At 45.4% G+C, this 25,618-nt stretch overlaps 1 protein-coding gene across 1 annotated transcript; it reads left to right on the forward strand.

Moving 5' to 3' along the window:
• The first annotated feature begins 111 nt into the window (after window positions 1–111).
• Window positions 112–25,262, forward strand: rfc1 (replication factor C (activator 1) 1). Its single transcript, XM_015345938.2, has 26 exons — window positions 112–201; window positions 1,261–1,380; window positions 2,879–2,945; window positions 4,914–5,021; window positions 6,373–6,477; window positions 9,226–9,467; window positions 9,811–9,885; window positions 12,479–12,550; window positions 13,720–13,813; window positions 14,135–14,520; window positions 14,700–14,807; window positions 14,894–15,073; window positions 15,394–15,498; window positions 15,586–15,970; window positions 16,361–16,473; window positions 16,993–17,107; window positions 17,435–17,523; window positions 18,261–18,398; window positions 19,895–19,990; window positions 20,090–20,188; window positions 20,584–20,738; window positions 21,178–21,295; window positions 22,220–22,365; window positions 22,673–22,886; window positions 23,642–23,824; window positions 24,441–25,262. The coding sequence occupies exons 1-26, from the start codon at window positions 199–201 to the stop codon at window positions 24,537–24,539; spliced, it is 3,615 nt and encodes a 1,204-aa protein (XP_015201424.2). The 5' UTR covers window positions 112–198; the 3' UTR covers window positions 24,540–25,262.
• The last annotated feature ends 356 nt before the right edge of the window (window positions 25,263–25,618 follow it).

The following is a 25,618-nucleotide window of genomic DNA, read 5'->3' on the forward strand; positions in this document are numbered from 1 at the left end:
ACCTGTCCGTCTGCGGCGCGCTCCTCCGCAGCTTCAGGGCCGCACTGCGCAGGCACCCTCGGCCCGCCTCGCGCTGACAGCGGCCGCGGCTTGCGTCATTTCTCAGCGACCTGGGAGGAATGCACTTGGCGCCAAGCTGGAAGAGCACTGGAGGTGCACACTGGCTTTAAACATTCAAGAAATCGTATATAATATACGATGGTGAGTATAACTTGCGGCGTTCGTGGCTTTGCAAGCACTGTTACAGCTGCAAGTTTCGAAATGTGCCATTTCGCTTACAGAGAAGTACGTTTGACTTGGAAGTAGCTCTGGCTTAAACCGAGATTTAAATTAAAGTGGTGGGGTAGTACTTTATTCACACCTTTTGCAAAAATGCCTTATTTTTGCAAGCATCTAACACACACATTTTTTCTTAGAGTTGGCACTTAACATGAATGCGTAGTTCTCATGCACTAAAAGAGGTGTGCGCTTGCAGAAACAGAGACTAATCGCATTAAGACGTTCGAGAAACGTGCTCAATGTAATACTGTTTTTCTGAACGCATACGGATTCGCAAAGTACATTTCGATTTAGAATGTACATTGCGCTTACTAAAAATATCGTGCGCTGCAGATCTGCGATCTGTCGTTTGACTGGAACGATGTTTTGATTCGGTAGAGTTATCACAGCTGTGACGAATTTATAATTCAATAATTGCTTTCAAAATCAATTCTGTTAAATGCTGCACGTTTCAAAACCCCTTAGCTGGAAAACTGAGAGATACGGGAGAGTCAATTACCAAAGCTCTGGGTACGCGGGAGGGGAAATTGCAGATGTGCACATATGTTCTTCCTGTCCACATGTCAAAGACGAGTGAACTGCAGGGGCTGATTGTAACAGTTAAGTAATTGGGGGTTGTGTAGAAGACTGTAGCCTTCCGGGACCCGTGTTGGACATCCCTAGTTTTCACATATGCAGATCCTTTTGGGTTCAACCTTACAGTAGCTGCATCCACATGAATCCCGTGGCTGTTTCTCACCTCATTACAGGATGCTCATAAAGCATTTGTATTGAGAGAACTTGTTGAGTATTTCCTAATGTAAAACAGATCAAATACAAATTTCCCTATCGTGTACAGATCTTTTTTTTAAAAAAAACCAACATTGTCCCACTCTCGCATTCAGCCAGGTTGGAAAGTCCAGCTCTCATGACGGGGGACCAACTGACACGTTATTTTGGTTCGGAGTGCTAACCTTGCGTGGCCGTGTGTATCGTTTGCAGGACATAAGAAAGTATTTCCAGTCTCAGTTGCAAAACCAAGCTGGGGAGAAGGAGAGGCTGACAAAGAACAGGTCCTCCAAAGCTGAGGGTGATGTGAAGGTGAAAAAGTCTGGATCCAAGGTCAGTGCTTGACAGGAAACTGATAGAGAGAGCGGTCACCTGTCTGGGCCAGCGTGTCCCAGAGGTCTTCGTGTATGTCCGCAAGGCATGGCACGCAGGCCTGGATTCAATGAAAGAGCTCTGGACTCGCCCACAGGTCGCTGCAGCCAGGCCCGGTTCTGAATCATGATTCTGTTGGGGGGTGTTTGGCATTTACCCCACATAAATCAAACAGCAAATCTGGGGTAGGGAAATTGGGCTTGGAGGGTGGGTCCCAGCTGCGTTCTAGTCTGGGTCCCGTCTAGTCCAGATTGTAATGTGGACAACAATAACATCTTGGTGTTGGCAAGTCCTTAAAGGGGAACTTCAACACTGTTTTTATAGTTCCGTGGTTCAAAAGAATCACTTGGGTGAGTGCATTTCCAACCACAGTAAAAGTAGTTTGCAAAAATTTTGTTACACCACAATATAGATGAAATTTCCAAGTATCCACGGCGCTGAGTCCTGCGATTCAGAATGAGACAACAAAACTTCCGGTGACGTGATGCAGCTTTTTACATTGTAAACAAACAGGCTTTTGAATCCAATTTTAATCCAGTAGAAATATTGCTCTCGATTTTGTGACGGTTTTGCTGACAAATGCTACTTATTTGTTAGCTCTGCACGCAGATGACATTGGAACATTTCTGAGGTGAAATAGCTGCGGTACAACCTGTACTTATTTGCTCATACATCGCACTACATTAGTCATTATAGTGACTAGTGAGCAGGAAGGGCAACATCACGTCTCAATTAGTGGGAACTCGAATGCGAGTTTGTGACAACATTGAGACTTAGTGCTTTCTAGAAAGTTCACAATTGTATGCTTAATTTGGAATTTGTAAATCTTTTTATAAAGTCAATGCATTTATTTTGTTACTGAGATCTAATAACCAGTATGAGAAATTGGGAGTGCAGTTCCCCTTTCAGCACGAAATACGTGTTAAAACACAATAACAGGCACTGAATGGTGCAAATCAGCGTTGAGAAACTACTTGAGCAAGCTTACAAACCAGGGGTCACCATTCTAGCCTGTATAGAAAGTGACAGGTTCCGAAATCTGCATGGTTGTCTCAAAGATGTTTTTGTTTTGTTTTTTAGCAGTTCCTATAGATCCTTTCATTGATCTCAGGTGAAAATTGACAGTGTTCATTTTAAAGGGAAATTGTCCCCATCCATTGGGATGGACCTCATCTTTAAGGGAACGCATCACTTCTGTTACAAAACAGTTTGACAGGTTTCAACAGCTGTAGGTCACTACTAAAGCCAGAAAGCAGTGTGTTTCATTAGTAGTATTGCAGTACTGGGTGTACAAATGTACTGTATAAGGTAAATTAAATTAATAAACCTGAACATCTCAGCATCTGTGGATGTTGGGATTCTTGATGATCATGCAGTTCATCAACCAGAAATGGGTCAGACTGCAGTGCATTGAGAACCTTATCTGTTTCCTCATCTGCATCTGTGTTGTGTGTTTCAGGGGAAGAGTCCCAAAAGTGATGATAAGTCATCGGTAAAGCGAAGGAAACGTAACATCATCAACTCAGGTGTGTCCGCTTGAAGTCCCCTCCTGACATGGCAGACGGATGGCTCTGATGATGGCCCACACTCTGGTCTCGCACATTTCCTCTATTAATGGCAGAATTGAATTTCTGTGATGTGGGTCAGCTGGAGTTTAGGCCTTCAGGCCAGCGTGCTGATACTTATTGTTTCTTGGAAAAGCTGATGAACGCCCTCTGAGTGGGTGTCAGATTGGAAGCAAAAGATCATAATGTTTCCTGGGCAAAATTGCTTTTTTTATCACTTTCTTCCACCATCGTAGTCTTCATGACTTTCAAATATGAGTACAAATGGGTTGACAAGCTGTGTTGTTCTGTTGCCTGGCCAGCATAATAGTAGGCAATAACGTGGCCCCCTTACATATAGCCTGAAGCTCTAGAGAGATGGTCCTTGGGGTGAAATCCCTGGATTTTAGAAGCACTAAAAGTAAATGGCTTGATAAGCACCTTCTCTGTTGACGAGTTTTGTATGAATGATATAAACAAGTGTCACGTAGAGGCATTGGTAATTCAATTCAGTGAGTGTTGAGAGAATGGTTCGAAACAGTGCTCACTTTTGCAGTTGAAACTGAAGCAAAAGAGAGATGCTTTCTCTATCGCTGACATTTCTCAATATTGTTGCAGATAAAAAAGACAGCTGCATTTTCATTTTTACGCATTATTCAGGATTGCACATCACAATGTGCCATTATTCATGAGTAAGTTATGTTAAGAAAATATTAATTATTTATCAAGGGCCAAAAGATCTTAAATGCAGTGTGCTTATCCTGTTTTTCTGCTAAGAACAACTGCTGCTGATCGCTGCAAACAAGTACTAAATACTGAGGGTTTATGCATAGATTACACCACAACAAGGCACTCATTCATTCATCTGATACCTGCTCGTAATATACTAAAACATAATCTGTATTTATGGAAAAAATAGACATAAAATGATTTTTCTTGTAATATATATTTTGCATGTAGAAGGTATTGAAATGTAGGACTATGTTATTTAGCCACTTCCTAACTTAACTTGCACTGCAAATTGTAGCATTGCGATGAATTAAATAATAATGTTAAAAATATGTGAGTATGCCAGTAAGGAAGTACTGGTGATCCCTACGTAATATTCCATGGGATTCAGCTCTAGGGCGAGCTTAGTAAGTGATCTATCTGGAGACCGAAACTGCCAGAAAATAATTCACAACCTTTGGAAGGGCTGCTTCAGCTCTGTATCTTTATCTAAACTAGAAACGTGACTAAAAACCTTCATAGAGCTTAATAGATGCAGTCGAGCTGACCCTGCCTCATACATACTTTTTGCATGTAAAGGCAAATTGAGAATATTGTGGTAGTGATGTTCTTGAAGGTCTAGGCCTGATTCTGTTTGACACAGATGTCAGAGCAGGAGAGCTTGCATCTGCTGGTACACGACAAGAGTTAAGGGACTCATTGGTGAGGTTAGAAATAGATAAAGAACACAGCAGCTAGGTCCGGACAGGGGCATAGGACTAGTGTTCGAAATGCAGTCAGTAAGTCCCATTTTACTCCCATCTCAGTCACATATGTATCACACGCAGCAGTGACACTGAGAGAAGCCTAAACCTGTGACAGCAGGAGTGGGTGTTGTTGTCATGACTGCTGTGTGTCATCTTGTGCAGGAATTGCAAGTGTGCCACAGTTTGAGCAGTGGGAGCAAAGGAGGACTTACTAGCTTGTAGGACAACTGTGACCTCTCTCACAAAAATCGGAATAGGAGGAGGAAATTGTTATTTTTGTTTCCCACTGAGTTGTGCCATTTACCCGAAGTGCATTTTCTACAACTTGTAAGTCAGAGTGTGCCCGGACCAGTAGTATGAAAATTGGGAATGGTGTACATGAAGATCTTTATCCTGCCTTTTGAGTGTTTGCTCAGTTGGCAGTGTGTTTTATGTGTTGCCCTGTTCTGCTCTTGGTATGTATTGTCAACTGCAGATTCAGAAGAAGAAGTGCCAGACAAGAAGCCAAAGATATCCTCGAAAGAGATCAAGAAACCTGCAGCCACCCCCAAAAAGGATCCTGTGGAATATGTGTCAGATACAGGTAAAAAGCAGTGTTTTCTAAACTAAAACAGATGCTCTTATTTAGCTAAATGATGTACACAAAGCTCAAGTGCATTGAAAACATCCTGAGAAGTTACTGAATTGCATGGTTATACAGGCACAGACAAAAACTGCTATGTGTAGCCAAGGTAAATGTAGATGGCACACTGAATTGGTCAAGATTAGATTTTTACATAGTTTACTGTAAAAAAAAAAAAAGTATAGTTAAAGATTTGGTGCTTTTTATAAGTTTACTTTTGATTTTTACAAGAATAGTTTTGATTTTTTGCAGATTCAAGCTGATAAAACTCTAGCACTATTTTGCTGTCTTTTGTGCTGTGCCTAAATGATTAAAATAGGATTCGGAGGAATTAAAAAATGAAATCTCACAATTTAAACCAATTCTGCTGTATATGATTGGGTGATTTCTGACTTAATTGGTTCCTCATTGAAATATTTGCATTACTGCATATTTTGAGTACAGCTAGCTCTTTAAATCTAAATATTAAATAATACTAGTTGTGTAGTGAGCTGTCTTTGTGACATTTGTTCTATTTGCTTAAGTGCTGTCTTCAGACAGAAGATCTAAAAGAATCAACTACTGAGTGTGGAGAGAGATTATAATTACATCTGAGAGGGTGTTTATACAGTAAGCAGTTTATTTCAGATCTATCCTATTTTCAATGCAGGTAATAGAAAATATGTATTTTAAATGGAAAATGGGTGACCCTGAGCTTGAGGACTTACAGCTGAATTTGGGCTTATGTAAAACCCTTAATGTACTCCCCAAGGAAATATGGTGATACAATAAAAAAGGCTAATTAAATGGCAATCTGTATTGCTAAATGAGTAGAATTAAGGTTAGGGGAAGTTTTAGGTTAAAACTATGCAATACATGATTAAAACCTCGTTTAAAATATTGTGTATACAATTAAGGTCCCAATTTTACAACGCATCACTTTGCTGCCGTGTTTAAATATTGCCCTTAAAGGCGTGTCTTAGCTAAGTTATAAAACTGAATCTCTTTAGTCTTGAATGGTGATGAGGGGTGTGTGTATAGCGCAAGTGTTTAAACTCCCGAGGTGGTATTGTCAAAGTGAACTCGGAGCAAGTGCAAAACAAGAACCCCGAAGATGCAAGTGGAAACTACAGGAAAGCGGATTTAGGATGTAATCCAGGGATTCGCAGAGGGCTATGAGGGTCTGGGGTCATTGCCGAAGAGGATTCTCCGCTGTTGTTTACGCTGGAGGAGGTCCCTGGACTAATACAAGATGGGAGCAAGATGGGATACATGACCTTTTCTCATTTGTAGTCTATCTGTTTTCATTGTTTATGCACTTTGCCAACTGCAGATTCAGAAGAAGCAACAGACAAGAAACCTGATACACCTGCAAGCGAGGCCAAGAAATCTGCAGCACCTGCCAAGAAGGAGGCGGTGGAATACGTGTCAGGCACAGGTAAAAGACACTGCCTGGAGACCAAAACACATTTCTTTTCCTGGGTGGTGTACGCATTGGAGATTCTATTCAAAATATTTCTTCTTCTTGTCAATTTTAAATTTTGGATGATAGGTTATGGATTATGATACTCGTGGCCACTGTTTTTGTTTCAAACTTTTGATTTGATGAAAGCCCCCTAATTGAAATATGGCTTTTAAAATAGTTTAAAAAATCCAACTGAATTTGGGCTGTTCAGAATTTTTTAATTTTGTGGATAAATTGCCTCCTATTGTTCTATGAACGTGTTTCATGTATGGGTTTTTTAATTGCTGTAATGGTCACCTAACAGTATAAGTGTTCAGAAGAAGTGCAGTTTTCTGTTTGTTTCTTAAAGGAAGGCACTATACAGACGTACTATGGTAAAAACTTAACTTGAACTGACAATTCTGTTAATTCCTATAAGTAAACATCTATACTGTGTCCCTAAACAAATTGAGTATAAGTGTACCAAAGTGTGTGCCACATGTGATGGAATTGTAACTTTTAAGAACCCCAGAAATGCATCTTTAGTCTGCACTTTCACAATTTGTAACCCCCATTAATTTTTTTCTGGAGACAATACATGATCCACCTGTGGAAGGCTTGTGGGATACAGTTATTGGGGAGGGAATCCGCTACTCCGATGTAGATAAATTCTCAAGAAACGTGTTAATCTGAACTAATGTCACCTCTTACTTTAAACTTAATGGCCATAACAAAGTTCACCAGGGCTTTGTGAGCGGACTTTTCCCCCTTGCCAATCTTCCTGATTCTGAACACCTTATCTGTGTCTCTGTTGCTTTAGGGCACACTGATTGTATCTATGTGCAGGTAGTGCATGGCTGTGGTGGTTGTTAGTGTGTTACACATTACAGCAGTGATCAATAGAAAAACGCCAGTACCTTTGGAAACCACGACTTGGTGATGTAAGTTATGATTATTAAAAATCCAAGCAGGCTTAATGTAACTCGTACAGCAGTGAAAGGAAATGCAAAATTAACTGAGCTACAAGTCAGATGTGTGTAAAACAATATAAAAGGCAGAGCATGGTGCTCTGCACACAGTATACTGTACTCAGTGTCAGATTCTGAAGCTCCTTCAGGCAGATGAAACTATTAGGTACACACAGCACCACGCAGTGATGGGAGTCTGCTATGCTTTCCTGATTTCATAAGTGTCCAGAGTACTTGGCATGACACGAGTTCCTCCAGACAGGACTGAAGTTAAGTTTGGTCTCTTATCTGTTTTGTTTGAATTGTTCAGCTGTTTAGCAAGGTGGTTTTTGTATGATTTCACTGAAATCATGAGAGCACTATTTGTGAGTAATGGTGACTCTTAATTGAATTCATTCTAACAGAACTGTAGGATTTGCACACACAAATCTTGTGTAAGATGCAGAATATGAAGCTATTAAGTGATTCACACCTGCTAAAAAATGATATTTTTTATCTAGTACCTTTAAAAGTTGCTTCTCAGTGTGCTTTGCAGTTCGAAAAAAGGTGCACAATATTACTACACCATTTCAGTAAGGGTTTGGAGTACAGTAGGAAAGCAAAAGAACAGACACAAATAATACATTTAACACAAACATTGAGCCATCTGGTATATATTTGTGATGGACATGTCTGGCCTTGATTGGTGTGTTAGGGTTTTGGGTCTGTTGACCAAGGAGCAGTTGTTCCTTATCTAACCAATACTTGGTTATTCAGTATACTAAGAAGAAATAGCTCCAAGGTTACTGTTTTTAACAGCACAGTGAAGTTGCCGTGAATCATGGAGATGTAAGAATAATAAATATTTTGACAAAGCGGCATTAGAACCTCTCAGCTTAAAGCATTCATAGCTAGTTATTGCTCATGCATTATTTCAGCAGGGATAAAAACACTTGCAGGAGTGTTTCAAGGGCTTCTGCTTCACGCCGGCTTGAGACGTAGTCATAGCTTTGTCTTCTCTTCAGCCAGGTCTTAATAGTTATAATTGCTTACACTTGTATAGTGCTTTTCTGGACACTCCGCTCAAAGCACTTTACAGGTAATGGGGACTCCCCTCCACCACCACTAATGTGCGGCGTCCACCTGGATGATGCGACAGCAGCCATAGTGCACCAGTGCTCTCGCCACACACCAGCTATCAGTGGGGAGGAGAATGGAGTGATGAAGCCAGTTCATAGATGGGGATTATTAGGAGGCCATGATTGGTAAGGGCCAATGGTAAATTTGGCCAGAACGCTGGGGTTATACCCCTACTCTTTTCGAGAAACACCCCAGGATTTTTAATGACCACAGAGAGTCAGGGCCTCGGTTTTACGACTCATCCAAAGGATGGCGCCTTTTTACAGTATAGTGTCCCCGTCACTATACTGGGGCATTAGGACCCACATGGACTGCAGGATGAGTGCCCCCTCTAACAGCTCTTCCAGCAGCAACCTTAGTTTTTCCCAGGAGTCTCCCATCCAGGTGCTGACCAGGCTCACACCTGCTGAGCTCCAGTAGGCTGCCAAGTTGTGAGCTGCAGAGTGATATGACCGCTGGCATCAACAGGTCTTGATACCGTCGGCGCGGCTTTCCTCCTCTCTGCTGCGGGAAGAACTGCAGGCTGTAAAGCCGAGCTCAGCTCCCAGTGCGGTTCTCCACTGCTTCCCTAGGATTTTCCGGGCAGGGTGTATTATTCCCGGAGCTAGGTCGCATCCGCAGCTCTGAGAGCGCGTTGTCTGTGCTCTCCGTTCAGACGAAGAAGACGTCTTTGTGTCCCTGAAGACGCGCCAGAAGCCCAAGGGGAACAGCGTGTCGTCCGCGGGGCGCCCAGGCAGCGGGGAGAAGAAGGTGGCAGGGAAGCTGCTGGCGAGCCCCCCGACCCCGAAACCCCTGGCCGTGGCCAAGCTCACCCCCACCTGCGCGCAGGACTTCTTCGGAAGTGGCAGCGTGCAGAGGTCCAGCGAGAAGCTGGTGGCCAGCCGCAAGAGGAAAGCAGTGAGTGGGCCTCCCCTAGTAAATCCACCAGTGAGGACATAAGGGGTGCAAGGGAGAGGAGGACATTTAGCCCTACCTGTCTAGGCTGTTTGGTTGTCTTCTTAGGGCACCATCATAGATAATTGCAGGTCAGCATCTGCAAAAAACATCCCAGCTCCTCTTAAAGTCTTATGTCATCTCACAAGTAGGCAAGCGGCAGATCTGAGTCTCCCAGGTGATGAATTGCTCAACGCAGCATGTGTGGGGGTTATTCATTGCATAGCTTTTCTTGTCGAAGTCATTTTGACGTGCGCTAGGATGATCAGCCGGATGGTAGTAGCGATGTTAATTTCTCTTCTCCCAGGTCTCGCAGGACCCCGACGACTTCACTGCAAGTGATGAGGCCATTGCGTGGCAGCTGCACGTCGACGACCAGGAGGTGAGCGCTGATGTCTGTCCTGCTGTGAAAGGCTTAGGCCCGCTTGTACACACCCGTTCACTATTCCTAAGGCCTATGAAGCTCAAACGTGCTACAGAGAATCTCTATTATAGATTGATCGTCCTGATTATGAAGTAGGACGGGATGAGATGTCCCGCGTTATTGCTCCGTGTCAAAAGATGGCATTTTTCTGGGAAAATTTGAATTATACTTTAGGAGTGCACTGCGATAAGAGCACTTTTCTCGATTGACTGAATGCGTTCTGTACGTGAAGAGCCTGCAGATGAGTAGCGTTAACAAGCGCTTCTGAAAGTGCTCAGAGATCTTGCTTCTGCCACCCAGTCTTCAAGGAGTCTTCACATCACTTTGGTTAAAAAGTGTTGATGTTATTTTAGAATCGGAGGAGTTGTTGCCTACGGAAATTGAAGTGATTTGTATTACAGACAGTTTACAGATGTTGCTGGGTCTTGAAGGTTTTGAAGATTTTTTTCGTTGATGGCCTTGTTTTTGTCAATGGCAGGTCCTCAGACCCTCTGAGAAATGCGCGCAATGCCGAATTATCAGGCCTTCTGCGAGTTACAAAAGGAGGCCTGAATGGCAGAAATGGGGCCTGGCACGACATGCTTGATGGCACGTCTTTACAGCAGACCAGTGCTCCCAGCTTGTCACGCAGGGTCTGGTTGTTTAAGCTGAAGCATTGTCATTGTGCAGATCACCGCGTCAGACATTAGTGGGATTGATGTAGGTGCCCTCCCCCTTTCCCTGCTGTGGCAGTGTCACTCTTAGATCACGAAGCTGGGTAATTCCTGATCCTCTCGTCCTACAGTTCATTGGAAATACTCAGCACCACAGAACCTACACGTGTGTACCTCTTAGTCTGCTCTCTGCTGGGGTGTGTATTCAAGCCGAGTTTCTGTGGGGTTTTTCTCCAGAAAGTGAAAGTGACATCGATTTCCTCTCTGTTATTTCCTTGGAGGCAGGTGTTGTATCAATGGTTTCAGACTAGGATGAGTATCAAAGACGTCCTCCCTTGTGCACTGCAGGCATTGGGACATTTTGAGAGAAATTATAGTGGACGTACGAGCTTGCAAGAGAACTGTATGAGGGAAGAGAAGAACAGGTAACGGGCACAATGCTTTTTAAGAGAATGTTTAAAAACCAAAGAGACCAGGCAGGACTAGTGATCATTTTTTCAGAGGGTTGGAAGGATGAATTTAAGAGTGATTCCTGGGCCAGGCCAAAATGCTGCATTTGTAGCCTGTGAAGAAATAATAATGTTCACAGCCCAACAGCAGTATGCTCAGGGAGAGATAATCTGATAATGCAAGTCAGAAAACATGCTCTCTCCTGAATGTTTGTGGTGTCAAAGACAGCAGAGGTGTGATCTGGCTAATCTAGCTCTGAATTGCAGAGCTATTTAGAGCAGCAGACTTAAAAAGCATGATTTTCATCTCTCTATGGTGTTCCAAAAACCAAATAATAAGCAATAAGACATGAGAGGGTGTTAATTTTGCTGGAAACGTTTTTGAGATGTTCACAACGACTTTCTCGTTGACCGGAGAGCTCCAGTTAGCTGCTCTCGGAGTAGTGTGGAAAGGAAACGCGAGGATGGATTGTAGAATCTCAAGCTGCAACATAATGAAGCCACAAAAGACGTCACAAAAGGCACACGGAGACTTTTGCAACTGGTCGATTTAGATCTGCCAATCTAACGTAAACCTGAAAAAGATCGTAATGCCATACCTGAGTCGCACTGAAGGGGTCAGCACAGGTACGTGTAGAGAAGTCGTTACTCTAGTGTTGTCTGTGCTTTAATCTCCCCCAGCCTGCCTTGCTGTTGATATTATCACTTAAAGCAGAGATAAGGTGCACACAAAGTTTTATGATGAGCTTTGTTGTAATGTAACTACTGCGGAAACCCATCTAAAAGTTGACCTTTGATTTTTTTAGTTTGTTGTTAATCTTTTTATTTCCCCTGTTATCACAGAGATTTGGATTAAATGTTGGGTTACCAGAGTCACTGTGATGTTTTTCTGTGCTGACAATGTTTATTATTGCCTGTAATTCTGTGATTGGGCTATGGTAGTCCTGTCTCCCTGTCTGCTTATGGTGTCCTGTATTCACAGCCCTGCTACTTCCTGATAACTGTGCCTCAAAGGCTGTGTGACTTCAGGAAAGCACAGATTCCTATGTGCACAAATTCAATAAAAATGCACATTCACGTACGAGGGAAAAAATATTTGAAATAAAGATCTATAGAAAAATACACAAAAGGTTCTTGTTTGAAATTGAAATTGTCTCTTTACTCCTACTCTATCCAGAAGGATCAAGCAGCATTCAATAAACCTTGTGTAGCAATATTTAAAGGAGGAGAGTTCGATAAGAATATGGAGCTAATGAATTTGTGAATTACTATTTCATAACTTTTTTTGTTCCTGTGAATTGACTAAGCCTGATTGGGAAAAATAAACTGTTTTTTTTAGGTCATATGGGTACGTAGGTTCACGTAGGTTAAGAAAAAACAAAGTGTAAAAATGTTAGCATGACTGGTTGAAGTGTTTTGTCGTGTTTGACACTTTAATTCTGCCGTTAGAAACAGGCACACGAAGATGAGATGTTTGCGAGAACGCTGGCCATGATGGACGAGCCCACCAGACCCAAAAAGGTAACCCAAGAGGGAAAGAGTTCCGCAGAGATCTCGCATCACAGTCTCATATTCTCTTTCTGCTCGCCTCTCTCCTGGTGGCTATAAGCGGGTACGACCGTGTCCTCGTCAAGTTCTCCTGATTCTTTTCATTTCCATTGTCGCTATAGCAAAAAATCCTGCTGTAGTTATTTATGAGTTTTCGTTTGTTTTGTAAAAAAGAACAAAAGAGTGGAACACAGCAGAAACCCTCTCAACCTCCCTCTCCCTGATATCAGTTTTCCTCTTGAAGACCCCTTAGGCATGAATTACACCACTACAGTACTTTCTGCTGCTCCGAGAGGCCAAGATCCATGAGGTATTTAAAGTACAAATACATGCTTATTATAGAAATGGTTCAATAATAGTGTCTACGGGGAGTCCAGTACATTTTGTGAATACAATGGAAGCCATGATCATTGTTCTTCTCCTCGATGTGACATAGAGAGCCCTTTAGATTGAATGTGCTTCCTTAGTTAAAGCAAGCAGACTGTCTGCCAGTACGGAGGACTGTGGGCACTGCCGGATACAACAGGAAGGGCTTAGTGACTTCCTCTTTCCTGCAAAAGGCCCTGTGCCCTGGGCTGCAGTCCAGGTAAGATTGCAGCACAGATGCCCTCAGCTGTCAAAGATGACCGCCCTGGCTGCCTTTTGGGTGATGGAGCAGACAAAGAAGAGTGCACTAGGCCTTTTTCCTTTTCCGTGCCATCTCCGAAGGCTTGGCAGCACGAATGTAATATACAAAAAGCCGAGGGGGATAATGAAAAGAGGTGGAGCCGAGACAGAAACGCTAAACAGTAGAACACTAGTGTGCAGATATTCCTTTGTCACATACTGTGGTTCTCAGCTCTGACAGATCCCCTGCGGACAAGTTTGTATTCTCAGAAAGAAAAGAACTGAGCACCCACAGGGCAGCATACTGGAATAGACACCGTATATACTTTTCCTCTCCTTGTGTTCTTTTTTACCGTAACGCTGAACAGATAGTATGCAAGCACAGCTACAAATAAACTTCATGTACACTTCCAGTCAAGTCAGTGGAGCTCCAGAGAAATGTGGAGTTTCCCTATGGAATCGACCTGTCCATTGGGGCCTTGTCGGCTTCACAATTTGAGTTTGTGACCATCCAGCTGATACGGCATCTTCCACAGGTCCGGAAGGACTCAGTAGAGCAGCACCCCCCTGTGACTACAGCGAATAACAGCAGTCCAAGCACACCGCAGAAAAGCACTGAGAGACGAGCAGGTGAGAGCAGTTGCCAGTAAATAGAAGTGGAATGATATTGGATGTGGAAGTCTGAGGAATGATAATAGTAATGGGATAACGTGTCACAAGCCTTATTTTATTATAGAGTCTTTATTAGTAAGTACTCTGAAGTGTTACGTAAGAGTGTACACCATAGACTGCCACTAAGAAAAAGAAATTGTTTTCAGAGAAAGAATGAAAAAAGGCCTGTTTTCAAAGGACAAACATACTAGACATGTGGGATTCGACAGTGAATCTCAGTAGAGTCTGCAGTGTTTGGTGAATTGAATAGTTTCTCTTCCCTCTTCTTTCTCCCTGAAGCTCTCAGTTCACCGCACAACGGAAAGGAAGAGAAGCAGAGACCACAGGGCCAGGAGAGTCGTTCACACAGCCTCAGCTCCAAGGAGCCGTCTCCTCAGAAACCTTTGCCACAGAAGACCAGCTCCAAGCTGGCCCTCATGAAGAGAAAAGAGGAGACGATCAAGAGGGATGTCCCCGCGGAGCCTCCTTCGGAGAAACAGGCTGCAACGACACCCAGATCTGACAAGCCTCCCGTGAAGAAAGAGGCCGAAACGTCGCAAAGAAGTGACCAGATCTCGCCCATGAAAAAAACCGTGACAACACCGCCCAAAACCGACAAGGTCTCGCCAAAGACAAAACCCGTAACCACGCAGAGAAGTGATAAAATTTCTCCCTCAAAATCTGAGGTAAAAACAAGCTGGGCCTGATTTTTTTGTTTTGTTTTGTTTTACCTGGGTGTCTCTTCTTCATGTCATGTTCAACAAGAAACTAGTTTTAAACAGTTTATGTAGAGAAACGTGGGCGTTCTTCTGCCAGTGCGGTTGCTAAAACCAGATTCATCTATTTTGGTTCCTCCTGCAACCAGTCGACAAGCCCTGAAGAGTCGGAGAAGAAGCGGCTGAACTCTCAGGCCTATCGCAACTTCTTGAACAGGGAAGGGCCTCGAGCGCTCGGATCGAAGGAAATCCCCCAGGTAAAACGTTATGCGGACTCCCTTCCTGGGCGCGTTGTTTTCGCCCTCTGCTAGGATTCCTGAGTGTCCCTTCCTCTGGCGGGCAGGGTGCGGAGAACTGCCTGGAGGGCCTGACGTTTGTGCTGACCGGAGTCCTGGAGTCCATGGAACGCGAGGACGCCAAGTCTCTCATCGAGCGCTATGGCGGCAAGGTCACTGGCAGCATCAGCAAGAAGACCAGCTACCTAGTGCTGGGCAGGGACAGCGGGGCCTCCAAAACCGAGAAGGTTGGTATGCGGCTTGGAGTTTTTGTTGTTTTATGAAGGTTTATTTGAAACAATGCGTAGGAAAGAAGTATTCTTCCTCTTCTGTACCTACCAAATTAGAATCGTTCTGTCTTTATGATGTACCCTGGGTAATCTGTTTCAAAGTTGTGTTCTCTCTAGAAAGGGTTTTGTGCCAATGTGTCGCTACTGATGCCTGTATAACTCCAGTCTAGCTTGGGGGGCTAAACCAGGCGAGGCTGTGTTTGAAAAAAAAAATCCCTTTTTCGCTTGATGCTTTCAGTGTGGTCTTGGCTGTCATTTCCTCTGTCGTTTTTAATCAGGCTCACAGCTTGGGCACTAAAATCCTTGATGAAGACGGCTTGTTGGATCTTATCCGCACCAAGCCAGGCAAGAGGTCCAAATACGAGCTTGCAGCTGAGGCCGAGGTGAGAAACGAAGGGGATCCTTGGTGCCCTGGGTGACCCCAGACAGCTCCTACCCCATGCGGACCTCAATTTTGTGTGATTTTTCAGCACAAGAAACCAAACTCAAAAGGCCCAGATAGACCTGTGAAGGCCCAGACCCCGCAGAAGGTGGCCACCCCAGGGAAGAAGACCCCCACTCCCCAGAAGGAGCAAAGAGGGGCGCCGGCGTCATCGCCCAGCACGGCGAGGGGCTCGGCGGAGAGGGGCGAGGTTAAGAAGAGCCTGTCCTTCCAGCGCGAGCCGGCTGGGGTGAAAGCGCCACAGCCAGCCCGGCAAGAGAGCAGTGGAGGGGGCCTGCTGTGGGTGGACAAGTACCGGCCCCGCTCTCTGAAGGGCCTGATTGGGCAGCAGGGCGAGCAGAGCTGTGCCAACAAGCTGCTGCGCTGGATGCGCAACTGGCACCACAACAACGCCAGAGGCAGGGAAGCCCCAGGTACGCAGTTTTCCACACTGCCAGCAGAGGGAGACGCTGCCCTTCAGGTTCCAAGACCTTGTCTTGATCTTTTTACCCGACCGCTGTGCTCGGAGGCCCTGATCTCACAGATCGTCAAGTTGACGTAGGCCCTAAAGAGAGATGAGTATTTTCTTTGCATTTGGAGAATAGTACTTATTGTTAAATGTCCTAATTTCGGTTACAGCAACTAAGTCTAAAAAACGATCCAGTTTTTCTAATGTTTTTTCCACGGTTGTGTCAGGACTGCGTTTGTAGCTCAGGCTGCCGGTTCTCCTGACCTGGTCTCGGTTTCCGTGTCAGTTTTATTTACGAAGTCTCCTCAGCCTCCAAAACCCGGCCTTCCAAGTGTTTCCCTGTGTTTGTGTGCAGCGGCGAAGTTCAGTAAGTTTGGGGGGAAGGACGATGGCTCTGCCTTCAAGGCCGCCCTGCTGTCGGGGCCCCCGGGGGTGGGCAAGACGACCACCGCTGCGCTGGTCTGCGAGGTCAGTGAAAACGGGGGATGCTGGGAGCTGCCGACGCCATGGCCACCATGCTGGTCATTGTGTTCGGCACCCAGGGTGGAGCCATGCTTGTTTTCCTTTTTGTCTGACTTAATCGTGGGATGTGTAGTCAGATCACACTCGTGTTGTCGTCGTCTGCCAAGATTTCAGATGAAGAGGTTCTGGCTGTTGCCTCGTATACTTCCAACTGCTTCGATGTCAAAACTGACACGAGAGATTCGGAGCTCTGTCCTCTGGTCTCTTCTTTTGTCTGTTGACCCTAGTTCAGCGTGAGATGTTGTGGGAGGAGAGTTTTATTCACATTGTCAGTCATTTTGTTTGCGGGAAGAAAGTGAAGTGCATCTGTGCGACTGGGTACATTTGTGAGAAACGTGAAACTTTGATACCAAATATTCCAGCGGAAGGCTAGGGGTCTTCGTTGAAAGAGTCTCATTTCCCTTGTGTCCAGATACCTGGCTGCCTTGGGGTCAGTGTTTGATCAGTGCTTGTTTCTGTGTTCAGGAGCTGGGCTACAGCTATGTGGAGATGAATGCCAGCTCTACCCGAAGTAAGAACAGTCTGAAAGAAGTGATTGCAGAGTCCCTCAACAACACCAGCATCAAGAACTTTTACACAGGTAAAGTATTTGGCCTTTATTTATTTATTTTTCCTTGAGGACCACAGTTTTCACACACGACTGGACATCTTACACAAGCTGTAGAAAAGAACCTTCTGTAACAGAACAGTCAAAGAACAATGTGGCTGAGGTGGAAAGGTGGTTGTCGGAGTCAAAGCCTATCCGTCTTTCGTGAAATGTGGAGTCACTTCTGATTGTGTGCTGTTCGTTTTGCCAGTGAGAATAGTATTGGTAGCAGCCTGTGCGCGAGTCTGGCAAAAGGAAGCAACAGTGAGGGCCTGAGTGCGAGTGGGCTGTCAGCATGCTAATGACCTCTTACCTTCCCAGGCACCTCTCAGACAGTCAGCAGCAAACACGTCCTCATCATGGATGAGGTGGATGGGATGGCTGGAAACGAAGACAGGGGCGGCATGCAGGTATCAAAACACTGATCCTAGAGAAGAGAGGCTTGGTGTTCGGTTACTTCAGGAGCTCACACTGAACACAGCTGGCTGTATAGTTTTCACCAGCTTCTAGCTTAATATTTAAGTCATCTACTGTGTAGCTGCCAGCTTAAGAAATGGCCCCATGTGTCTGACAAATGGTTATTTACTAATTTATTAAGTGGCATAATTGCTATATCCTACCATGTCAGTGATATCTTTTATGCTTATGTAACTCTCTTTTTATTCCTTCTTAAAATGTGTATTCACATTTTCACATTAATGATAATTCACTTAAAAGTGAATTATCTAACTGAAAATACTGGGAGCCGATACCAATACTTGTCTGTAACTGTGTAACTGAAACAACCTCTAACCCCCTTCTCATGTCAGTAGAGGGAAAGGGATTGGATCACGTTGCAACCTTCGACCTTAGACCTGTGACCTTTCAGACCTACCTGTGCTTTAAATGCAAAAATGTACGCGGTGGTGTCTTTAAGTCCTGATGACTAAAGCCATGCGACCTAAGTCTCCAAAGTAAAAGTCAGTTTTCTCTTGTGTAGGATGCAGACTTGATTATTCATAGTTTTAGGGGTTCGTTTATATGTTGCCGAGCCTCGTAGCATGACCTCGGCGTACCCCTGCTTTCGTGGTCGCGATTTGGAAGATGTCTGCTCAGTGGGGGGGAGCAGGGCTGCAGCCTAACCCCAGCGTGTGTTTGTGTCACCCAGGAGCTAATTGGGCTCATAAAGCAAACGAAGATCCCCATCATCTGCATGTGCAACGACCGGAACCACCAGAAGATCCGCTCTCTTGCGAACTACTGCTTCGACCTGCGCTTCCAGCGGCCGCGGGTGGAGCAGATCAAGGTGCAAGCCCGGGCTGTGTGCCGCAGTCGCCACCGAAGGGCGATGATTTCTTCCAGATTTCCTCCGCGCAGGTCTCGCTTAATAAGAATGGGCTTAATAATAATAATAATAATAATAATTCCTTACACTTATATAGCGCTTTTCTGGACACTCCACTCAAAGTGCTTTACAGGTAATGGGGACTCCCCTCCACCACCACCAATGTGCAGCCCCACCTGGATGATGTGACGGCAGCCATAGTGCGCCAGAACGCTCCTCACCACACATCAGCTATCAGTGTGGAGGAGAGCAGAGTAATGAAGCCAATTCATAGAGGGGGATTGTTAGGAGGCCATGATTGATAAAGGCAGATGGGAAATTTGGCCAGGACGCCGGGGTTACACCCCTACAGATGGGGTTGTCTGGAAACAACCCCATCTGGCTTGTTTCCAGACCTCCGAGATGCATTTCTGAGAGGCGTTTTCGTTTGTTTCTAATTTACCCCCTGCCGTTAATGTACCGAAGTGTCGTTTCTGCTGTCAGCTCTTCGCGTTCTGAAGTTTTGCGGATGACGAAACTAATGTGAGAGTAGCCAGCTTCAGGGGAGCCTTTGCAAAATGACTGGGAGCACTGTGCTGGCAGCCCTCCTGATGCCTGTAAACCACTGAAGGACAACCGGGCTTCCTGTCAGAATTAGCACTGGCCTGCAGGAGTCCACGAGCTGGGCTGTAATCCAGGCCCTTCAGAAAAGACATGTCATATTTATTCATCATCTTAACGCCCCCATGCTGTGAAAAGTACACCAGTGGATAGAGACTCCTGCGGTCGTTGCCAGAAAATGTTTTTTGAGATTCTCTGCAAGAACTTTTGCCATCTGCAGAAAGAAAGTGAAGGCCTTTCCCTTGATGGAGTAGGACAGTATTTCCTTCAAGAGCATTTATATCATTTTCTAACATCTGACGTGGCTCTGGCTTTCCTTTTTAGACACGTGATGTGCAGATTCATTTTCTGCCTGGTGCCATTAACTGTGCTTGTGTTTTAAAATGAATCATACGCAGTAACTATTCACTCTTTATTGCCTTCTCACTATACCATTACTACACACTAGAGCCTGTGGATTTCTTTGAAATAGAGTCAGTCTTATGCATTAACCCTTTTTTAATACAAAATGCTAAATAACTGAACCGAATTAGGAAACAGATTTTAGTGCCTCCTGCTGCTTGATGGGCAGGCAGTGTATAAATATATAGGGGATGGGATCTCACATGAATCTCTGCCCTGTGTTTGATCTGTAGCTTGTAAATGTATCATTTAGATTTGTACAGTTTTCTAGAGAAATTTGGTATTGAGTTTTCCAAACTTTTCGTTGGAAGTAATCCGATATTGAAAAATATTTGTTCTTGGCATCACGCTCCGGGTCTCTTTCTTCTTGCAATACAACGTCCTGCCCCGTCAGCTGTGTCCTCTGACGCAGCAGTACCATGGGCAGGGCTAGCGCGTTCTGCCATCTCCTTCAGGGTGCCATGATGTCGGTCGCATTCAAGGAAGGTCTGAAGGTGCCTCCTCCCGCGATGAATGAAATCATTCTGGGGGCCAATCAGGACATCAGACAGGTGAGCGAGCCTGCTGGAGACTTCACTCTGTGCCCGCGGTGTCTGCGAAGTTCTCCCCGTGAAGTAACTGCGCCCCCCCTCTTTATCCTTAATCCGCAGGTCCTGCACAACCTTAGCATGTGGTCGGCCCGGGACAAAGTGATGACCTACGATCAGGCCAAGGCTGATGCCAACAGTGCCAAGAAAGACATTAAAATGGTGAGGGTTTTTAACGTTATAAGAAACTGCTGGATGAGATGCTCAACTCGGATTTTGGCACCACCTGCGACTTAGTCCTAATGACTGAACAATACGGGCCAAATGGCCATCTTTTGTTTCGTACAGTAGCTCTGCTGGTATTTTTCAGCTCATTGCACCTCTGCAATCATTTTAATCCAGATGTATCGACTGTCTTTGGCGTTTGATTTTGCTGGCGGAGCTGGGTCTAGATCCAGGCACCCCCAGGTTGACAAGTCGCGTGCCTGGACCCAGTTCGCCTGGTTTTAAAGGCTCTGCTTCAGTTTGTCCCACAGGGCTACTGGCAGGCTTGCTGGGTGCTTTGCAGTGCCCCGTGCTGCAGTAGCACCGTTACTTAACCAGCCATCCGGTTTCAGGGGCCCTTTGACGTGTGTCGGAAGGTGTTCACGGCCGGGGAGGAAACGGCTCACATGTCCCTGATCGATAAGACGGAGCTTTTTTTCCACGACTACTCCCTGGCGCCCCTTTTTGTCCAGGAGAACTACATCCACGTCAAGCCGGCCGCCGCGGGGTAAGAGAGCTCGGGCAGCAGCTGTCAGACATTGCTTCAGGGTTATATTCACTTGGGAGGCCGAGTCCCGGGCAGCTGTGGTGAGAAGGTGGTGAGAAATTCCAGTATACGCTACCAGAATAAATGCGGCGTCGCAGTAGGGTATGAGGTCCTATCACTGCTGCTTAAAGACGTCAGTGTTCACAGTGTTTGGTCTGCGATTGAAGAAACTGGATGGCGGGTGGCCTGTCAGTTTGGGAAGAATATTGACAGGGCTGGGCGTTGCCGTGGAGAACGGCAGGGAAAACCCCTGTTCTTAAGGACGCCGGGCGCTGTGAAAGGTCTCGTCGGCGCAACAACGTCCCCTCTTGCATTTCAGCGCGTGTGCGGCTCATCCGCTGCTCGGGGAGGCAGCGCTCCAGCCGAGCCTCAGTGTGCGTGCTGTCGCCCCTCTCCGCAGGAACAACGTCAAGAACCACCTGACGCTGCTGAGTAAGACGGCCGACAGTATTTGCGATGGCGACCTGGTGGACCGGCAGGTTCGCTCTCGACAGATGTGGTCCCTGCTGCCCACACAGGTAAGAGCCGCCTTCCGGTGCCCCTGAGCATCCTCAAGATGACACTCATCCTCAGAGGTGTGAAGATCTGGGAGGCCCCTAAAGAGTCTTAACAGGAGTCATTTTTTCCTCTTACTCTGTTGCCTATGCTTCATTCAAACCTAAGCACATAATGTAGATTTAAGATTACAGACGATGCACTGTATTGCACGATTGTATTGGTTTTATCGAGGTCTATTTTTATGTGTAACTGTCCTGCCACTGTGTATGGAGCAGAGGATGGACAGATCTTGTGACACATGACATTTTTAAGCCCTTTTCTTAGGGGTAGGCAATATATTTCAATCTATTCATGCAGTGTCGATTAATATAATCAATATAATAAGCAGTTTTCATTCAGAATGATAAATGCTTGGAAAAGACATCAACACTGACATAACCTTAGGCTGGTGTTATAAAGAGGGCACCACATGTACTGTAGGGACTCATACATCACCGCAGAACCTCTCCGAAAGAAAGGCTTTTTATGTGAAGCCAGCATTATAAAGGGCAAAAAACGTTTCATTATAAAGGGCAAAAAATCTATTTCGATCTTCTGGCTTTCAAAACGTTCATTCAATTTATTTTATACACTATAGGTTGTTTTCATGGTTTGGACACAGTACTTACTAGTGCAGCAGAGGAATAATGTATCAGGTCAGTTGAAAGCGATAAAGCAGAAACTATTTTTAATAGGTTTTCAGCCTATGCCTCAACCATTTCCCAGGATTATTTTTGCACAAGATATTACTAAAGTCAAGAGAAATAGCACATAATTTAAATCATCTTTATCTCTCAACCCTGCTTCAAGAAACAGGATCAAGCCTTTGATGGCTTAAGCTTGTTCACTAGCTTGTTATTGTCAGTGAGACAAACCCCCTCTCCTGGTGTCCTGCTGTGTTTCAGGCTGTCTATGCCAGCGTGCTGCCAGGGGAGCTGATGAGAGGCTACATGAGCCAGTTCCCCAGCTTCCCCGTCTGGCTGGGCAAGTACTCGTCGACGGGGAAACACGACCGCATAGTCCAGGAGCTCGCGACGCACATGAGCCTCAGGTGAGATTTTTTTTTTTGCGAGAGACGGCCCGAGCGCTTCGGCCGAGGGGTTTAATTTTTTGTTTCGGAGAATCCACTGTGACGGTGTTTCTTCCCCGCCTCTCAGCTTGGCACCTTGACCGCAGCCGTTACCCTCCCGACACGCACTCGCGAGGCCTTTCGTCATTAACATCCCTTCCAAATTTCCGAAAAGGCTTTCCGGATCGTTGCGGGGGAGAAATGAGCCGCAGTAGAGGCCCCGGCTGGGTACGTGGTTGTGACTTTCCTTTTCGACCCGTCTCAAGCTGACCCGAATGTGCCCTGACAGGACCCACGCCAGCAAGCAGGCGGTGAATATGGAGTACCTGCCCTTCCTCCGGGACGCCCTGGTGGCACCCATGCAGCAGCGCGGGACGGAGGGGGTCGCCCAGGCTGTGCAGCGCGTGGACGACTATGACCTCATCAAGGAGGACGTGGACAACATCATGGAGATCAGCTGCTGGGGAGGGAGGCCTGACCCCTTTTCCAAACTGGACCCCAAGGTGACCCGACAACCCTGGGTGCTCTATACCCCAGCCCGTTCTCGTTTTGCTTTTCAGGCGGGGAAACGCATTCCAAGTTTCCCTCTGGACCGGATAGAGATTTATGTCAAGAAAGCAGGCAGTCCACCTGTCTTGTCTTGTGACTGTGGCAGTGAGGGGTCTTTATCAGTTCACTTGAGTTTTTGTCGTACGTGCATGTGAAATGAAATGCTTAATGCTTATATATTTATGCTCTGGGGAGATATGAGATAACTTGACATTGCAGTGTCTGCCTTTTTAAGGTCCTTTCCGTACTGACATTTGTTTCAAATGTATCCGTGTTCTAGCGCAGGTTTTTCTTTATAAGGAAACGCAAAAGGCATACAGAAGTGGCTGTGTTTTTGAGCGAAGGACTGAGGATATGATGGTGTCTCTCTGCCCAGCACTCTGGAGGGCCTGTCGTAACAAACATATTTCAGGACTACGCCGAAGAGTGCTGTGACTTTTATTCCTACGGATGCTTTTTGTATTGCAGGGAGCAGACGGAAGGATAGTTGAAGGAGTTGATCTGGAGTTAAGGATTCTGTAAGGCAAGCAACCTGAGCATTACAGTCTCGGATCCTACAAGTGCAGTCGGAGTAGGGGAGTTTAGAGGAGTGAAAATGATGAGTAACCACATTGTAAAGGTGTTTGCTGGAGGAGTCTGAAGGGAGCTCACTGAAGATGAGAAACTCCTCTCAAATCTTGTGAGCATTATTTTCCCATTGTCTCCGAAGGTTAAAGCTGCCTTTACCCGCACTTACAACAAGGAGGTCCACCTCACCCCCTACTCCCTGCAGACTGTGAAGAAGGGCCGACGTGCCACAGTCACGAGCTTCGACCCCGAGCTGGGAGACGGGCCCGGCAACGAAGAGGACAATGAGGAGGAGGATACCATGGACACGGACGCCATGATTAAGGTACGCAGGGAAAGGGTCCTGTCTAAGATGTGCAGTCAGAGTCAGGAAGGAATCAGAAAAGTTTCCGGCTCATCAGGGCGGAGGTAGTGTATCTGAGTGATTAGGATGGCAGTGTGCTTCGCCTGTATCTTATTTCATCTGTGCGCTGCTGGTGGATAAGGTCCCTGTATCTCTCTGACCCCCCTGTGCTGTATACCTAGGAAATGTCTGTTTTAAAGTTTACACAATTTCTTTCTTCAGGTTGTTATTGAATTACTGTATATGTATATGTCATTTGTGGATATTAGGATGGAAGACAACATCAGTCAGCGAAGCCTAGTGGGTTTAATCTGTCTGAAGTGAGTAATATGTCACACTGTAGTAACATTAGGGGAATACTGTGTGTCACTAAACGGTTCGGTCTGACGTCTAGCACACGAGCTTAAAACTCATGTAGCCTGTGGCAACAAAAGAATCTCGGTAATCATGAATTTAAAACTTCAGAATGAAGCAGTTCGAGTAGAATTACAGGACCTTTCCAGATAAATGTGGTTATGCTGCCTACTGCATCATGCCCGCAGTGTGAATATTGCCACGTGACACTTGTTGTGTATGAAATGTCCCTTTGCTCTGACAGAAGAAGAAGGTGAAAGTCTCAAAGGAAGCAAAGCAGGAAGGTCCCGCAGACTCTGGGAAGCGCAAGGCGAAAGGAAAAGGAAAAGGCAAGGGCAAGTGAGAGGAGGGGGGGGCGGGGGTGTATCCGACAAAGTCCCCCAGGACACGAGGGACACCTGGAACGTGGGCAAGGCTGCAAACGGGCACTCTGAGGCCACGACCGGGCTCAGAAGCTGGTGACGATTCAAAAACTTCCTTTCCTGCTGGTGTGCTGGAAGGAGCACCTTATATGCAAGTAATCGAAATCTGGTAACCACATTAAAAATAGCTTCCGCTCTGCATATCACTAATGTGACGTGTTATACAAACATGTACCGACAGGTTCTGTAGATGTTGGTAGAGATGTAAAGCTGCACACACTGTCTTACTTGGTGGTTTTCACTGGAGCCTGTTTTTCACTCTTCCTAGCCATGTGGAGAAGTTGTTTTACGAACTACAAGGACTCAAATCTTAAAGGCTTAACTCAGACTTTTTTGCCAGTATTTATATTTCCCAGCTGCTCATATCTTTAGAGTAGTGTTGATGTCATGATGACTGGTGATAGAGATGCTTTCACTGGATCGAGTTGTAAATATGAAGTGTACTATTTTTTCCCCCCTAAGTTACTCTTTGCTGGACTGAAAATGAAGTGGTAAAGTATTGTTTACCGTCAATAAAAAGACTGATGTTTTCTTACTTGTCTGTCAGTTTGAACTGAGAATTCTCATGTCCTGCATTTATTGCTGTAAAGGTTTTTGTATAATTTGCAAAGTTTTGAAGAAATAAAAAGATAACATACTTGAAATGGTTACATAGTTGTTTTTTTTCGGAAAATGGAGATGGTTTCAGGATATCGGCCCAGAGGGGTGAAAGAGATGATGGCTATCCCAGACAGTGATATGCACATTCGTGTACTATCGGTGAGAAAGTGAAAAAACAGATCTGTGGGAGAGGTGTGATTAAGAATACGCTCCTTGGTTCTCCTGAGCCTTAGATTCGTGCCACCTCACTCTCATTCATGCCTGAACAAGGCTCAACAGCTTCTTGTGTTTCAGGCTAGTTTTTGTGTTGAGTTACCCCCATCTTTCTTATTGGTCTTAGTTAATTGGGTGGAGGGTCCAGAGTTTGTCGCCATAGGATCTCATGATCTCGTTGCGCATC

This window comes from Lepisosteus oculatus, chromosome 1 (assembly GCF_040954835.1).
Source record: "Lepisosteus oculatus isolate fLepOcu1 chromosome 1, fLepOcu1.hap2, whole genome shotgun sequence".
In the NCBI taxonomy this organism is placed as follows: domain Eukaryota; kingdom Metazoa; phylum Chordata; class Actinopteri; order Semionotiformes; family Lepisosteidae; genus Lepisosteus; species Lepisosteus oculatus.

Excerpts from the sequence above, each read along its gene's own strand:
- rfc1 (XM_015345938.2), top strand. Across the intron at positions 17,108-17,434 it reads CATCAAGAACTTTTACACAG|GCACCTCTCAGACAGTCAGC; the intron begins GTAAAGTATTTG and ends TTACCTTCCCAG. Across the intron at positions 20,739-21,177 it reads GTCAAGCCGGCCGCCGCGGG|GAACAACGTCAAGAACCACC; the intron begins GTAAGAGAGCTC and ends CCCTCTCCGCAG.